The sequence below is a fragment of the Diachasma alloeum genome, unplaced genomic scaffold (genome assembly GCF_001412515.2).
Source record: "Diachasma alloeum isolate Michigan unplaced genomic scaffold, Dall2.0 Dall_scaffold_00179, whole genome shotgun sequence".
NCBI classification, from domain to species: Eukaryota; Metazoa; Arthropoda; class Insecta; order Hymenoptera; family Braconidae; genus Diachasma; species Diachasma alloeum.
In genome coordinates this window covers 4,108,876-4,125,957 of record NW_021680345.1, presented here as the reverse complement: position 1 = coordinate 4,125,957, position 17,082 = coordinate 4,108,876, and the positions used below count along the sequence as shown (strand labels likewise).

The 17,082-nt window shown below is 36.1% G+C and overlaps 4 protein-coding genes across 6 annotated transcripts; 2 read left to right on the top strand and 2 right to left on the bottom strand.

Moving 5' to 3' along the window:
• Positions 1 to 58: 58 nt before the first annotated feature.
• On the top strand, positions 59 to 5,333 carry LOC107042166 (protein phosphatase 1L). Its single transcript, XM_015263081.1, has 5 exons — positions 59 to 371; positions 1,979 to 2,224; positions 2,286 to 2,483; positions 3,470 to 3,856; positions 4,554 to 5,333. Exons 1-5 carry the CDS (start codon positions 336 to 338, stop codon positions 5,133 to 5,135), a joined length of 1,449 nt encoding a protein of 482 aa, XP_015118567.1. The 5' UTR covers positions 59 to 335; the 3' UTR covers positions 5,136 to 5,333.
• A 199-nt stretch (positions 5,334 to 5,532) lies between these two features.
• LOC107042177 (protein fuzzy homolog) lies at positions 5,533 to 9,357 on the bottom strand. Its single transcript, XM_015263091.2, has 5 exons — positions 9,176 to 9,357; positions 7,817 to 8,209; positions 7,186 to 7,383; positions 6,893 to 7,092; positions 5,533 to 6,107 (listed from the first exon to the last, which is right to left on the bottom strand). The coding sequence occupies exons 1-5, from the start codon at positions 9,251 to 9,253 to the stop codon at positions 5,738 to 5,740; spliced, it is 1,239 nt and encodes a 412-aa protein (XP_015118577.1). The 5' UTR covers positions 9,254 to 9,357; the 3' UTR covers positions 5,533 to 5,737.
• A 58-nt stretch (positions 9,358 to 9,415) lies between these two features.
• On the top strand, positions 9,416 to 15,643 carry LOC107042151 (endoplasmic reticulum lectin 1). Of its 3 annotated transcripts, none has more exons than XM_015263067.2 (7): positions 9,416 to 9,739; positions 10,714 to 10,884; positions 11,080 to 11,604; positions 12,723 to 12,776; positions 13,274 to 13,435; positions 13,716 to 13,955; positions 14,438 to 15,643. In XM_015263067.2, exons 1-7 carry the CDS (start codon positions 9,602 to 9,604, stop codon positions 14,693 to 14,695), a joined length of 1,548 nt encoding a protein of 515 aa, XP_015118553.1. In that variant the 5' UTR covers positions 9,416 to 9,601; the 3' UTR covers positions 14,696 to 15,643. The 3 variants fall into 3 exon arrangements, with proteins under 3 accessions (XP_015118553.1, XP_015118547.1, XP_015118559.1); XM_015263061.2 differs by having other exon boundaries at positions 10,711 to 10,884; XM_015263073.2 differs by lacking the exon at positions 12,723 to 12,776 and having other exon boundaries at positions 10,711 to 10,884.
• Positions 15,519 to 16,574, bottom strand: LOC107042186 (mitochondrial import receptor subunit TOM40 homolog 2-like). The gene has a single exon (XM_015263103.2). It carries the CDS (start codon positions 16,572 to 16,574, stop codon positions 15,636 to 15,638), a length of 939 nt encoding a protein of 312 aa, XP_015118589.1. The 3' UTR covers positions 15,519 to 15,635.
• Between the last annotated feature and the right edge of the window lie 508 nt (positions 16,575 to 17,082).

Here is a 17,082-nt window from a genome sequence, read left to right as displayed (position 1 = left end):
CTGGACCAATGGGAACACTTGCGCAGGGGAAAAATCCAATTAAAACTCATGAAAACATTATTTTACTGGACTAGATATACATGTGTCAAAACCTCTCGAAAATACGACTCTTTCGTAAAAATGAGCTCTCTATTTTAGACAAATTAGGGTTTTGATAACTCCGGCGGGTCCAATAAAGACATCTTTTTGGGTTTTATCGAGGGGAATTTTAATCGTTCGGTGGATTACGCAGTTTTGCGATGTGACTTTTGAATTTGGAATTCAAAGTTCAATTTTTTGGGTATTTGAGGGGGATTTTTGGGCTATCGGTTTTTGAGGTTGGAGATTGGAGGGATATGGATGATGAATTGGAGGATAAAGTGCTTTATCAGGTAATTAAAGGGTGTTAATTAGTGGTGATTGTGGTGATAGGTTAGCTGTCGGGACAGTTTGACATGCTCCGATAGTGTGGGGGGATGGAATTGGGTTGCAGAGTGGTTCATTGTTTTTGTTGTTTGGTTTGTTGTTGCAAAGGGATGATTGATTGAAAATATGAGTTTTCATTTATTAGTATTGTTGGAATGTAATTATCAAGGAGTATTGAGGGGGAATTTAACTCATTTTACGATGATTTGTGCTCTCGCTGCTGTCGATAATTGCTTTTTTGGGTTTTGATTTTGTTTTGGATATTAATCATTGCTTAAAAAATTGTGGGTGATTCATTAATTAAATTATATGTTATTTTCTCGGGGAGAAGTATTTTAATTCATCATTCATCGCTTGTTTGCTAAGGAATTAATAGCTGAGTATTAATGACTGATTTTTTAAAATACAGTGTAATTGTCTGCAAATTAGTTTAAAAAATCCTTCATTTACACTCGTAGCTGATTTAATTGCATTTGATAATTGTAAATTTTTCCAATTTTGTTGGTGCAACGCAATCATTGTTACTAAGAATTATTAATGATTTAATATCCAAACGGACTTTGTTGTAAACAATTTTCTTGGGTGTTTTTCTGTTGTCTTTGCAAAGGGATAATTTTAAAAAATCTTCGAATTAATTTAATTAATCGATTTAATTGTCTGCGGAAATGATCTTGATTTCAATGTTTATAGCCCGAATATCATTTCCTTTAGAGACTTCATTCATTGATTTTTATAACTTTGTTTTTGCAAAAAAAATTGTTCTCAAAATTATTAACGATTTAATATTCAAATGAAATCTTATTGCCTTCGTGTTAATCAATCTATCATTTTTTGCTCTAAGCAATTGTCTTGGGTGCTTTTTAATTCTTTCGTTGCAAATAATGATAATTGATTTAAAATATTCTCAATCATGAGTAATTAAGAGTGAATTTAATTGTTAGCGACAATGATTTGGATCATGATGTTTATACCCCACATCTATTTAATCAACAGACGTGTTTATTATACATGAAACTCCTCTCAAAATTTGCTGCGGGAACAATTAATTGAAAGAGTTATTAATAATTCATGATTTCAATGGAATGTAATGAGTATCATCTGAAAAAATCATCTATTCTTCCTTTAAACTTATCATTGTTGCAACTGCACTCCATAATTGTCATAAATTTTTCCAATTTTGCAATTGCAAAAAAATAATTTTTTCAAAGAGTTAATAACGTTTTATATTCACATTTAAGATAATTCCCTTCATGTTAATAACTTCAAAAAATCATCTATCATTTTTTTTTCATGTTGCAAAGGGCTAATTAATAAAAAAAATCCTCAATCGTGAATAATTAAGAGTGAATTTAATTGACTGTGATAATGATTTGAGTTCTAAAAAAATTATGAATTCTTCATTTGCACTTATCATTGCTGCAACTGCACTCCATAATTGTCATAAATTTTTCCAATTTTGCAATTGCAAAGAAATAATTTCTTCAAAGAGTTAATAACATTTCGTATTCAAATGCATGTCTGTGGCAATGATTTAGATTATAATATTTATACCCCATATTTATTTAATCCACAGACGTATGTATCATACATGAAGCTCCTCTCAAAATTTGCCGTGGGTTTGCCCACTAGTCTAACCGCTGGTTCTAATACACCAATCGGTTATTTTTGGAGGATGATGCGTCTGTATGCGCTCAAGCCAGAAGTGTTGTTCTGTGGTACAGTTATGTTCGTCATACTGTTCTACCTGCAGGCAGTCGATGTTTGGAGCAGAACTTTGCTCGGGAAGATTCAGTATACCCTTGGAAAAACGAGTTCGAAGGTATGTCAGGTGGTGAATGAACGTTTGATGGAGTTGTTGAGGGTTTTTTTGGGCATTTCAGGTGTCGAAGCTGCAGTTCCTCGTTGCCAATGCAAGCACTAGTGGCGAAAAGCTCAAGTGGGAACTCAAGGAGGGTTATGTCGCGGCATACGCAGTACAGGGACATCGGCCTCATATGGAGGATAGATTCGTAGTTAATGAGGATATCAACAAAACTGGGGTTTCGATTTTTGCGGTTTTCGATGGACACGGGGGAGAGGTAATTTGATGAGTCTTCAGTTGATTAATTTTTTAATTAAGGGATTATCTTGGGAAGGAGCGAGTTCAGGGGAAAATGTGATAAGAAAATTTTTGTGGGAAATTTTATAAACTAAAAAAAATTTCTTTTGACATTTTGCCCTAAACTCACTCCTTCTCAAGATAATTCAAGATAATTTCACAAATTCAGTGATAATGAGAGAATTAGAAAAAAAATGGAAAGAATCAGTTTCATTTTTTTAGATAATTGCACTTTGATCTCGTCAATAAGTAATTTTGAGAGGGAATGTTAAGGATGTCTCAGTATCTTTTACCGATTGGTGCAGAGCACACTATAGATTCAACCATTTTCAATCACCAAATTTGTTAATTCAATTGCGGGAGAAAAAGTTTAACAAAATCATGAATATTCAGTGTCATTAACATTACATTTTGCACAGAATTATTATGTTTTTAAACAGTCGTTGTTTATACATCAATAATTGAAACCAAAGAAATGATATGCATGAAATCGATTTCTGGTAAAATTCTAAATGTGAATAAATTTGTTACAATTCCGAACAAATGATTTTTTATGGTGAAAAGATGATTGCTCAAAATTGTTTGTAGAAAATGCTCGTAATTCTCGAAAATTGCAATTTTTCAATGATTTCATTAATCTTCCTCCAAAGGTCAAAGTTCTATTTTTTTCAGAGTTTAAAAATGTTTTTTAACGGTTCAATATCAATATTCAAATTCAGACCTGCAAAGTTTAAAAAATAAAATCATTGTAAAACTTCCGGATACTTAGGGTCAAATGGGGCTCAAATGCTTTTCTGTTTTTGTTCTTCGACTGCAAAGTACTTGGATATTCTTTCCCTTTCTCAAACTGAAAAAATTACCAACAAAAATTGTCATTTACTTCATCAACCCCTAAAAAATCTCAATATTCCCCTCTACTCGTTCACCAAATAAAATCCTCTCTCAATTCCCCCATAAAAATTAAAGTTTGCAGCGGATTACGCCCGCGACAAGTTGATGCCCAACATAAACAGGAAGGTGATCGAGCTGAAGAACATGATCGCAGGAAAGGCTCCAGTGAGCCCTCAGGAGTCTGACCCCCCGAACCCCCCGAGTGAGCCGAAAGTGCCTGAGAGTCCGCTGGAGAAACGCAAGTCCTTCCGGAAGACTGTGTCCACCACTGACGACACCATAAAGAGTAAATCAGGCTCAATAACAGATCCCGAGCTCCTGAACAAGCTGAATAGCCTAGTCCGTCCAATAACGAGGGAAGTCCGGCACGATCGACCCCCCGAGACCCCTCCGAAGACTGTGGACATGTCGATGTACATAGAAGGACAGAGGATTAATTACGCTAAGCTCTTGACTGACGAGGTTCGTAGTGATTTTCATTAATGACAGATCGCACTGATCAGTAAATTCATTACATGGAGAGAAAAGTTGAATAAAAAGTACTAGAAAATCTTCGCAATTTAATTAATAAATTAATTTTTTTTAAATAAAGTTTTGAATAAAGTTAGTTTTTGAATGAGTCAATTGTTAATATTACTCAACAATTTTTCAACTATTACATTAATTATCAATTAAATATTCAAATTCTGAATTATTTTATCAATCAATAATTGAATTTGGAAGATTGACGATTATTTGGCTAATCGAAAATCCTTTTATGAAATTTAGAATTATTTACTCAATAATCAATTGAAAATTCAAATTATCAATCATTTTATTATTTTTCAAATATCACTAAAGTTCAAACATCATGATATTATTAAATTAATGATTTAGGCCGACCCCCGAACAATTATGCTAGAAAGAAAATAGCTTTATTATTCAATGTTATTTTTCCCCTGAAATTTTTATAATTGATAAATGCAATTTGCTTATGCCCTCCATTATTATAATGAATGGAAGTCAATTAATTAATGAATTAGAAAGTTTTATCATCTGATGTGATGACTTGCTAAACATTACTCAAAAATTGGTTGATTGCACCAAATTGATCACTTCTATTTCCTCACCCCAACTTGTACTCAAATAGATTCTCATCTTTCACCCCTGAAAATTTCAGGTTTTAGCTGTGGACAGTCACCTGATTCAAGCCGCCAAGAAGAACATGGATGTGGCAGGAACGACAGCCCTGATAGCTGTCCTGGAGGACAATAAATTGACCGTAGCCAATGTTGGAGACTCGAGAGGTGTAATGTGTGACAGCAAAGGGAACGCAATTCCCCTGTCCTTCGATCACAAGCCCCAGCAGCAGCGCGAGAGGCAGAGGATCAACAAAGCCGGGGGCTTGGTGACCTTCAACGGTGTCTGGAGGGTGGCAGGGATCCTGGCAACGTCCCGAGCCCTCGGTGACTACCCCCTGAAGGACCGAAAACTCGTCATTGCTGATCCTGACATTCTGACGTTCGATCTGAGCGATCACGATCCGTCCTTTCTGATCCTCGCGTCTGATGGTCTGTGGGACACTTTCTCGAATGAAGAGGCCGTTGCCTACATCAGGGAGAGGCTCAACGAACCCTACTTCGGGGCAAAAAGCCTCACCTTGCAGAGTTATTACAGGGGATCACTCGATAATATCACTGTTGTCGTCATCAATCTGAGGAATCGTAAATACAGCATATCAGAGCTCAACAGGGCAGAGTGATGACGATTTTTACGGATTAATTAGGAAATTATTGTTATGTTTAGACGTTTTCTTCGTTATGGCGACGTTTTGTTGATCTTCTAGTCATGTTCCGGGGAATGAACTGATGATCGATCGATTTTGAGTTATTTTGAGATTTGAATGGAGTTGTTTCGAGGGGAGTGAAGGAGTCGATTTTAATAAACGTATTCATGATGACGTTTTTGCATTTTTTTACCTAGTGATAATTGGTGTTTTTAGATTGTTGTTTTTGTGTTCAATCGGCACAAGTCTCGATTTAGTTCTGAATTTCTGCAAATCTCAGGAAGAATTTGAGTCTCAAGTTTCAAAGTTCCTGTTGGAGTTATTCTTCAGGATAAAAAAAATAAATGAAAAATTAGCTTATGAGAATGTTCTCTTTAATTGAATAGTATGTAGAAAATTTCAGAATTTAATAATTAAAAGATCAAATCACACTCGATTTCCACAGATTTACGCAATCGCTCTTTCACTTGTATTATTTTTTCATTAGCACCAGTTGAGTTTCGTATAAAATGTAAAAAACTTCCGTTGTAAAAAGTAATTGTTGATGACTGAATAATACTCAATTAATAATGCGTGTTTCACCAGCAGGTTTGCTTGTCAGAAATGAGTATTTTCAATGTCTTTCGAGTTATTAGTCTTATCGTGTAATTCGGTACGGAGTAAGGGTACAAAATGCACAGAATATTGTCCTTCTCCCTGAAAGCGTGACACTTGTGGTACTCTGAACACCAGTAAGTCTCCCTGGCATGAATCACTTTACGATCACTTGGATTTTTCTCTCCAACTGGGGTTTCAGTTTTTTGGGAGAATAGGAATGGCTCCACCGCCTGATAATAAAATGTCTTGAGAATGTCGAGTCTCTGAGTGCCCATTTGTTGGTTCGTCGACTGCATGTTCGAGTTTCTTCCCATGACGAATTTTCCAATGTTGCAGTCTACTAGTAGAAATCTAAAAATAAATTCAAGTATAGATTTTTTCGTTTTAATTCTAGACTCAACATCTATAAAAAAATGTTATAGAAATTCCGATAGAATTAATATTTAACATTATTAACATTAACATTATTAACACTTTAATGTTATAGGACCTTTATCCGAAAAATTCTATACAAAATATTTTATTTCTTCATAGTAAATCCTGTAGGATTTCCGTAAGTTGAAAACGTAAATTATTCCAATGCGATTTAGAATTCAAGGCCCGGGTGGACTATCTTTCGAATGTTATCTCGATTGTTTTTCCATCTTCATAATGTAAAATATATCACAATTTCCATTGGATTACATCACGCAGGAGTCCTTAAAAATTATGATTGTACAATTAAAAAAAGTAGAAAAAAAACATTTTCAAAGAGAGTTTTTAATAAAGATTAAGAAATAGGTCCGATAGAGAGGAAATAGTGAATGGATAATTTATCATGGTAACTAACGATCTGATAGCCATTGACTACTGTGACAAATGACGACATAACAGCCATTAGATACATCAAATTATTAATTTGCAATTTCCTCCCTATTGGGTTTATTTCCCAATAATATTAAAAACGCTCTTTAAAAATGTTCAGCTTCTTTTCAATGTTTTTTGATTGTAGAATCATAATTTTTGGAGACTCCAGGGCTATGTAAAACTAAATAGCAATTGGAGATCATTTCAGATTATCAAAACAAAAAAAACAACCAAGATCACGTTCGAAAGATGATTCATTCGGGCCTTAATTTCTCATATTCTTGATTTACCCTAGAATTGATGGATCCAAGGACAGATCAGCTGGATAACACTGAGGATACGCCTGCTCAGCAGCTCTCAGAGTGTCCACGTTATTCCTCCAGTGTTGGATAACAGTTTTCTCCACTTCGATCAAGTCTGGACGAGGCCCACAGAGGGCTAGGACTTGAATTCCTCTTATCAGAGTTACTGATATCAGTCTGAATGCGACCTACAATTAATAGAATTAATGAGTACATCAGAAGAGTCTCTTGCATGAAATGTCGTGAATTAATTTCAGAGTTGAGGAGTTGTGTTCAATTACGTTGGGGCTCATCTTGGGGAGAAATACTGGAAGATCACAGGTGGAGCAGGTGCTGTCCATCGAGGCTGCCATCATCAGTAATTTCTTCTCGATGGGGTCTAGCTGGAGCCAGCTGTCTGTGCCCACTGCCATGCAGCCATGAATCAGAATGCAGCCATAAGTGGACTCTAGATACTCCATCAACATCTCTAGACTACTCTGAAATTGAATAAAAATCATTGCAATATCAATATGATTTTCAAATCATTCTGTTCTGAACAAGAATGGCCATCAGTCTTACGATTCTTCAGTATTAAAAGAATTTCCAACTTACATTGATTAAGGTTTAAATATAAATCTAAATTTATATTTAGAATTTATACTCTAAATTTCCAAATGATAAATTTAATATTTAATGATACGGAACTGCAAATTTTTTATTAAGTAAATAATTATCTTCCTAACTAAATTACTGATTCATAAATAATTCGGAATTTGAATATTTAAATTGATGATTACTTCAATAATTAAAATTCAAGGGTGATATCAATGTAATTATAATTAATGGATATGGCTATCCCTGATTCTGAGATGAACCGATCATAAATTCATATGAATTCCTCGAAATAATGAATTAAATATGAACCCATACATGAAGAAAATGATTCTCAGGACACAATATACTGCTCGACATCGTCACCAAGTCGATCTCACTGCAGCTCCTGTTGCCAATATCCAAGCAATCCAACAACTTATCAATGATGTTATTACAATTCCTCAGCTCCTTCTTCAGCCTCTCGACATTCCTCGAGTTCTTTATCTCGTCGATCCCAGCCACGAGGATCATAGCATTGAAGACGGCATCAATGAACTTCTCGAGAACACTCTTGGTCGTGCCACTGGCAATTGCGATGAGAGTAATCGACTCGGCGAATTCCTTCCAGACGACAGTTGTGTCCGGCATCTCTGTGGTTTTTAGCTTTATGTCTTGGGATTTTAGGAACATGTGGATGCCGCTGAGGGATGCCATCTTCGAGAATGTCATCTGTTGAATAATTAATAATTAACATCAATTTTGTTATCAATCGTTTTAGCATTTCAGTTGAGGACTATTCGATTTTCTAATTTTATTTATTATCGATTATTATTATGAGTTTTAATTTTTGTTTTATTCAAATTTTTTAATTGGTAAAATGCAATTAATTGATAAAAGAAAAAAAATGCACTTAATCAATTAATTGAAGCGGTTCCTTCAGTTTGAGGTGAAGAGTTATAATTAAGTAATGAGTTCGATCGTTTGATTAGATAATTTGATATTTTAATTCAACTGAGAATGTCATGAATTTGGCTGTGCCCTGCATTATCTTAATCACTGGAAAATATTTAATTAAGTAATTAGGGTACCTCACTCGATTGTTGAATGGATCATTAAATTTCATCAATGAGTTTCAGTATCTGATTTGATCATTCGATTCTCTATTTCCACTCATCACTGGATTTTTTTTCTCATTGCATTCTTTCATTTTTAAACGAACAATAATGATTATTTCAATTAAATGTAGGTAATTAATCAATTAATCAAGTAATGTTTTCACTTAATTTAAGGATTTAATTGTATTTTTCCATCTAATTAATTACTTGATAAATTGTTTCAATTAGTATGGAAGCTAATTATTAAAATCAACAAAATCCTCTTCATCTGCACAATAACCGAGTAAACTCAATGAATTAGTTTTATCATGGAATTCAAATTCAATTCTCCCCTCAATTTATCAAATTGAAACGATTTCACGACATTTTTTTCAATTTAATTAATTACTTGTTGAATTATTTCAATTAGATAAAAGCTAATTAATAAAATAATTAACAATCCCCTCATCTGCACAATAACCGAGTAAATTCAATCAATGACTTTTCTCATTTGATTCGAACACTTCATTCTCCAATCAATTCATCAAATTTAAATGGTTTCACTGCATTCTTTGATAATTGAATGCAATTAAATACTTACAACACTGCCTTCTCCCTTTTTCCTCGAGAATAAAGGGATTCCCCCCGAGGAAGTTAAGCACATGACGTGTGCAGTCATCCTCAAGGCCCAATTACATCAGTTTATCCCAATGAAAAATCCCTTAAAAATCACGTAAGCGTCAGTTTGTTTTGATTGTCATGAAAGCACTTTCTGCAGCGTTCGGTGGCTCTCACGAAGTGGGGGAAATCATCGCCGAACCACTCGTGTTTCTCTACGTGTCCATGCGCGTGTCAACTTCACTCACACAGAGCCACTAAAAACCTGCACCTATATTCCACAATTCAGCAGTATTTTCGATAAAACCAAAACATGCTGTAAGCCGCTCGGTATCCCACTGTGTCCTGCGACGTGTGTCACTCACGACATGTAATAACAGCCTGTGATAATTACTTCTAATGTACAAAAATGCGTAGGACAAGTAGACTCGGTTTTTTGGTTATTTGTCAAGTGTTGTTTCTTGTGGAGTGCCTGGAGTTCTCGGCTAGGGATGCTGACGTACTTTATAAAATCATTTGGCCTGGGAAGATCAGCACGGATTTATTGGTGAGACAATTCATCTGAATTCGCGGGTTGACAATCGATTTTTTTGCTCCAAAAGTTGGAGCTCCATGTTTTGGAGCAACTTAACAGATCGTTTTAGGGACTGATGGGGTAATATGCAGGGGGGGGTTTTTTAAACTGCATTTTTTAAGATTAAGAGCTTTTGAATGAGAAAATTGTAAACAATCGTTAGGCCATACACTGTTAGGAAAGACTTGGAAATTTTCCCCAAGTGAGGGTTTCACTGAGGGTTCCATTTGGGGAATTTCGTCGGTAACAAATCACAATGTGAAGAAAAATCAATGAAAATGGTAAATTTCAGTTCTTTTAATTTATGGAAATTGATGGAAATGAGAACGATTCGGGTGAATATATTCTTGGATTTTTAATTGATTAGAAATTGAGCAGTTTTGGGGAATTATTCAGGCTCTCATTCTCGTCTTTCGGCTGCTGCTCAAAAATATGGAATTCTATAGAATTTTCAGTGAAATTTTAAATTTCATGATTTTTCTGCCAGTCTTAATCGAATTCAATATCGTTTTCTTGAAAATTAATACTAAATTGTAAATTGAATTTTTTGTTTTATTTTGAGTCCATTAATATATTCAAAATTTTGCCACAATTCTATTTCACTTTTTTAAACAATAAAATTTCTGAAAGGTTACACAATTTCCATTATTTACAACGGAGTAAATGCATGAAATCTGGTGTTGATCAAATTGGAATTTCATGGAACTTTGAGAAAAATATTTAAAAATCCTTAAACTCCTAAAATTGTCAAAAGACTTGACAGATTTCAGCTAAATTTGATGAAATCCTACAAGCTCATATCCTAAAAACTTCACGGAAGGTGTCAGTATTTTTTGAAACTGTTTTCCTCATAATAATCATACTTCTTCATATCCCCTGTTCAATTAATTTACCATTCATGGCAAAGATAGCCCTAAATAGAGAATTATTTCGTATTTTTTCAGCAGACACAGGACAATCTCGAGCAGTATCCAATAACCACAGCCAACAACGAGAAATATACCTGCATGATTCCAGTTGCTAAAAAGCAAGAGAAGAATAGTGATGAGCCTTACACAGGGCCCAACCCTATCGAACTGCTAGCTCCTCTGTTCAATCAGAACATATGTTCCTTCAAGGTACTGAACAATACTCCAAAAATCTCAAAACTCTAATTATAAATGAATAAACTAATTCTAAATATTGATATAATAAATTAATTATCAATTATAATTAATTTATAATTATTGATAATTATAAATTAATTATCAATAACGATAAACGAATACTCAATCACAAATGAATTCTCTAGTTTTGTTCTCTTCACCCCTCAGTTAGAAACATATTGGACATACGAAGTATGTCACGGCAGACACGTCCGCCAATACCACGAAGAGCGAGAAGGGAAGAAGGTGAAGGTGCAAGAGTTCTACCTGGGAAGATTCCCCAAGGGGCAGAAGGAGAAGCTCTCATCAGAGTACGACGAATTGGCGAAGAACCCCGACAAGAAGTCGGCAATTCCCACGAAGAAGTTCGATGGCATTCAGATGCCCTACGTGGAGATCGAGATGACTGATGGGACAATCTGCGACCTCAGCAACAAACCCAGGACCATTAAACTGCTGTACGTTTGCCACCAGCAGGGAAAACACGAGATCCTGTCCCTGGAGGAGACCTCCAGCTGCGAGTACGAGGCCATCGTCCTGTCTCCCTTCATCTGCAGTCATCCAGACTACGGCCCCAGGGGCGGGGGCGAGGATGAGATCAACTGTGTGCCTCAGGATAAAGCACCCAAGAGACCGAGGGCACTGGCTGCCCTCGAGGCCGAGAGCCTCAAGCTCAGGCATCAGAAAGTCATGGTAAACATATCGTGGGAGTTTCACTCTTATTTTCATCTTGGTTGATAGTTATTATTCATTTATTATTGATGCCATTATTATTTTTGATTGGTTTTAGATGAATTCAGTAGCCAACAAGTATCCAATTACATTTTCCGGATGAAATGAGTTCCTTCGTTTTTTCTTTCGATGTCTTGCAGTGAGAGCTTGTGTTCAGAAATTGCAATTCTCGGATTATAATCACATGATATACTTATTGAATTCTACTAAAGTGAAATACACCGAACCAATTACACATTGTGCTGTGTAAACTCCAGATTTCATTTGGAAGCCCTTTATCTGGGAGCAAAACAGACGTCATACAGATTGATTTCGTGTATTTACTGCGGACATAATTTGTAATGAAAATAATCTATTTTATTTCAATTTTGATATAGTCAATCGTATTTATTCATTCTTCTGTTCTATTATGTCTTGTATTTGTTAAATTCATTCACTTTGAATATGAATTGAAGCAAAAAAAACCCATCAATCCCCATTTTTTCTTAAATCCCACATTCACTTGAATTCTGCACAATAAATTAAACATTGACAAGTTTGAGTTATGCAATATGAAGAATTCAATTTGTATATTGTGTAATTGGAATCTGGGAATTAGACTTCTGCAGACAATTTCTTAATGCAGAACTTCAAATGTTCCAAAAACCGAAAGCAATTAATTGCGTTTAGTTGGTAATTTTATCAAGGAAATGCACAAAACACTGGTTTCAGTATTTAAACATTGAATTATTTAATCATTTAATGATTTATGTAATGAGTGCATTCACAAAGAACCTCTCAATGAAATAATTTTACATTTGAGGAAAATGTTTGCTGCTGAATGGAGTATAGAGCTTCCGTTATTAATTAATTAGTAATGGTAGTTAATTCTTGTAGAAGTTTCTGCACGATTATTTTTCGATTTAATTAAGCTGTTTCAATAAGCCCCCCTCCCCAGGACGACTTGGCGAATAATGGAATTAACAAAGTCACGACAGCATTGAGAGATTAATCAAAATTAGCCATTCCAGGATGATAGATCGTTAGAGAGATTTTGTTGTTTAATCACCTCAACACACACTGAATTATTTGTTGAACAGGATGAAAAGCCACAGAAAGTGTATAGGATCTTCCGTATAGTTACGGACGGCCAGGTCAGAAATTATATCTTCATTCTAGGGGAATGGGCTTCTTATAAATGCGCTCTGGGTGTGCAATTTATTACTGGTTTTATTTGGGCTTTCTGTACACCTCTGCAGTGCAATTTATTTATTTTTATTTGCACAGTTGCTTTTTGTGGCATGTTACTTGAGATTTGACTGAGATTTGAAAATCCAGGCAATTTTGGGCTTTGAAATTCAGCAGTGAAGAGATAATTTGGAAAATTAAGTTCACATTCTGATTATTTTGAAAATGATTGAGACTGAGGTTTGGAACAAAACGTCGAGAGATTTTTGGGATTTTATGGTCTACAAAAAATTTCTCTTGATGAATTTGGGCGAATCTCTTTCATCGAAAGAGATCTGAGGAAATACATTTGGAGAGTGCGATTTTTTTTTGGAATTATTTGCTTTTCCAACTTCACTGGTGAATTAATTATTCTATAATGGAATAGTTAAACATGTTTATGGTTTCCTCATCGACATTTTAGGATGGAGAGCCCCGAGGTAGGGTGGAAATTCACGCTGCAGACAGTTTGGATAAGAATACAGAGGATCTTCTCGGATCTATGATTGATATGAATCAAGGACAAACGTCAGGGGATGTCACTCCTGTGCAGAGTTTTTTGAGTGGAAAGCATTGTTTGAATGGAGTATGTATTCTTTAATCAGCAGTTCTGCCCGATAATGAGTGGCTTTAGAAAATATCAAGAGATGTTTCTAACTGTAAAACAACACAATTCTAATTTTTTTAGTTGATAGATATTTCCTTGCAAAATTGGCTGAAGTAAAAATTTTGAAAGATTATTAATTTTCAACTGCACCATAAATCACTGAAGCAAATTTTTTTTTTCAGATTTTTCGAATTATTTATTTAGAATAAAATGGGAAAAATGATGGAAAAACTCTCGAATAATTGAGGAATAATTCTAGGGTAATGGCTGGTGGAAGTACGAATTTTGCTACGGAAAATCAGTGATGCAGTACCACGTGGAGAGAGATGGATCCAAGACGATGGTGGATCTGGGTAAATTCGACAAGCAGAAGCACATTGAGTGGATGGAGGCACATCCCCAGAAGAGGCCGAAGCCTGTGGGCCAGAGGCAACAGCTCTCCCACTTCTACAGTGAAGGCAGTGTCTGCGATAAGACTGGAAAACTGCGCCAGACTGAGGTAATTATTGCAACTTCTGGACAAACAATTTGAATCAATTCCTTTGTGTCTTGTGTATTAATTCTAACAACTGGTAATTTCCATTTCAATCAAATGTTCCTCCAACTACTGTAGCTTCTTATTATACTATAATAAGAAATTATGACAATTTTTGTATTAATACATCAACATATTAATTTAATATTTACGTAGCATTTCGTTATGAAAATATTTCATCGTGTCATCTACATTGACTTCAGCAATTTTAGGGTAGTTAAAGTTCAAGAAGAATCTCTCAGTCTAAATTATCCTGACGTTTCGATTCCCAAGAAAGTCCTCACGAGGGAATTTTTCTATTCTTTGATCGTTAAAATTGATTGATTGAAGAAATAAATAAATGAATGATTAATTAAAAGTAGATTTTATGTGTTATTTGGAATTATTTGGCTCTGTAATTGGTCGTGGGCTGTTGACTCTGGATAAATGAATAAATGAAATTTCAGGTGAGACTGAAGTGTGTGGAGAGCACTTCTGCAAGTCCGTCCAGCGTATCCCTCTTCCTCCTCGAGCCCAAGACCTGCGAGTACATCCTTGGGGTGGAATCTCCCCTAATCTGCAAAATCCTAGACTACGCAGATAACAACGGGCTCATTCTCGATGCAGCCACAGTAAACTTCGACGATTTGAAAGCTACGTCGGGTGAAACCCTGCAGAAGCCCGATGACTCAGAGCCTCGGAAGATCATTCACGACGAGCATTAGTTCCTCAGAAAGGGATACAAAATTTCTCGGAATTGTAGTCAATAGTGGAGTGATGAATCGTAATTAGTCATTTTTGTTCGCATGTTTTGAGAATTCAATTGATTGATGAATCAGCGAATTGAATTAATTAATGAGTGAAAATTAAGTCATTGATAAATTCATAATAAAAAAAATACAATCACGTAATTGGAAAGAATATGATTTATCATTTCTTCCTTATTACGTTCGATCTTTCCACTATTGAATCACTAGGCAAGATTGGGGTTGAATGCGTATCAGTGACTCATTTAAAATTTCAAAATCCCATTGAATTAATATTGGCCACTTTAATTCGTGAATTTGTTTCTAAATTACCAACATTTCGTAGAAAATAAAAATTGGTCCCATTTTCCTCCACAAATTTCCAGCCACAAAACGTTCCCATTATCTTTTTTTATAAAAAAAACCCTTGTATCACAGTAAATGTACAAATGTACATACTCAAAATAAAATAATAAATTACCACTCGACATTGAAATTTCTGCTTGTAGTCAACAGTGGAGTGATAAATCATAATTAGTAAATTTTGTATTCACATGTTTTGAGAATTCACTTGATTGATGAATCAGCGAATTGAATTAATTAATGAGTGAAAATTAAGTCATCAATAAATTCATAATAATCGCAATACAATCACGTAACTGGAAAGAATACCATTTGCTATTTCTTACTAATTACGTTTGATATTTTCACTATTGAATCGTTGGCAAGACTGGGGTGCAATTTGCATCAGTGACTCATTTAAAGAGACCTCAATTCGTAAATTTCCTTCCAACTTACAAAACCGTCATAAAAACTAAAAATTGTCGAATTTCAAGACACAAGACTCCCATTATACTTTTTATATAAAAAACCCTGGTATCACAGTAAATGTACATACTCAAAATAAAATAATAGATTATCACCCGACATTGAGACCGATTCCCACTTGAAAATTCTGAGTCCCATGATTCAACATAACACTGAGCATCAACGAGGAGTCAGGAACCGGATAAAGTTTCTTCTCCAGCACGCCCCCAACCGTCAACTTGGTATTGACCATTCCCCTGAAGACAATATCCGCATGGGGTACATCGAGCTGGTAAAAAATCCCAGCACTCGAGTCATGATTAGCCAAATTCGTTTCCAGCTCTACCCCAAGTTGCAGCTGCTGGCTGGCCTTATGATGATAACAGAAGTGTAATCCAGCATTTCCAAGAGTCGCTGAGAACGTCTGAGCCCCCGTGCTGTACCTCAGAGCCAGTGCAATCATGGACTCCCGTCCCCCAGGTATCAACTGACTCCTGTGAAATGCGAATTCAGTGCCTGCGGTCAGCCTGTTGGAGAGGGCCTGGAGATAGTGAATGACAAGGGTTCCCGTGCGCTTGGTGAAGTCAGGGTTGTCCAGGGTGACTGATAGCGTTGCCTCGTCCGATCTGTACTCGACGGTGGAGCTGGACGCCTCGAATTTACCTTTGACCACTTGATTGACGTGTTTCACCCTCAATCGACAGCCCAATGTGTGAACAATTGTCGCCGCCAGGTTCCCATTGGGCATCAGCTCCCCGATGATCACGGGATATCGCTCCAGTCTTCCCACTCGCTTGGAGCCAGTGTAACACGTGCCCAATTTGTACCCCGAGGGCGTCATCGAGCTCAGACTGAGGGAGTGGATCGTGTAAAAGTCGGCGTTGTAGCATCTCTTCACTCGTAATTTAGCACCCTCGAATATCGGGGGATAGAGGTCCTTGACTTTCTTGTGGAGCTCCTCGAATGTTCCGGGATTCCCCGGAACGTAACCCTCCGGACAGGGAATGCAGGGGGGCTTCTGGGGTCTGCTCGCCGCCTGGATGATCCCCATTTCGCAGGGGGGATTAGTCGATCAGGCGGATTGATCCAGGGGGGGATGATTCATCACCAAAAGGGGGCAGAGAGGGTGGATGGGGTTGGGGTTAGTATAGGCATATCAAAATGGATCGAAACGTTAGGGATGCGAAAGGAACTAATGTGAAATTAGCAGTTTTTCGGGGATGGTCGGGGTTCGAAATTTTTTTGAGGCGATGGGTGAAGGGGATATTGTGGAAATTTTTAGATTTATCGCGATAATACAGACAGAATGACATGGCTACATGCTTGGGACAATGGAAATTCGAAGTTAAATTTCAGCTAGGTTTTAGACAAGTTTAGGGACGAACTCAAGACGTAAATAATATTGAGAGCATTTTTGCGTTGCTCTGAGAAAGCACTGATAACTCGTGCTTAGGTAAGGAAATATAGTTGATAATAACGGACTCGAAACGTGGTTCCTATTGAGAACATCTCTATTGATGATCGCTGATAACCAATTAAATTGTTGATAATAATGGACT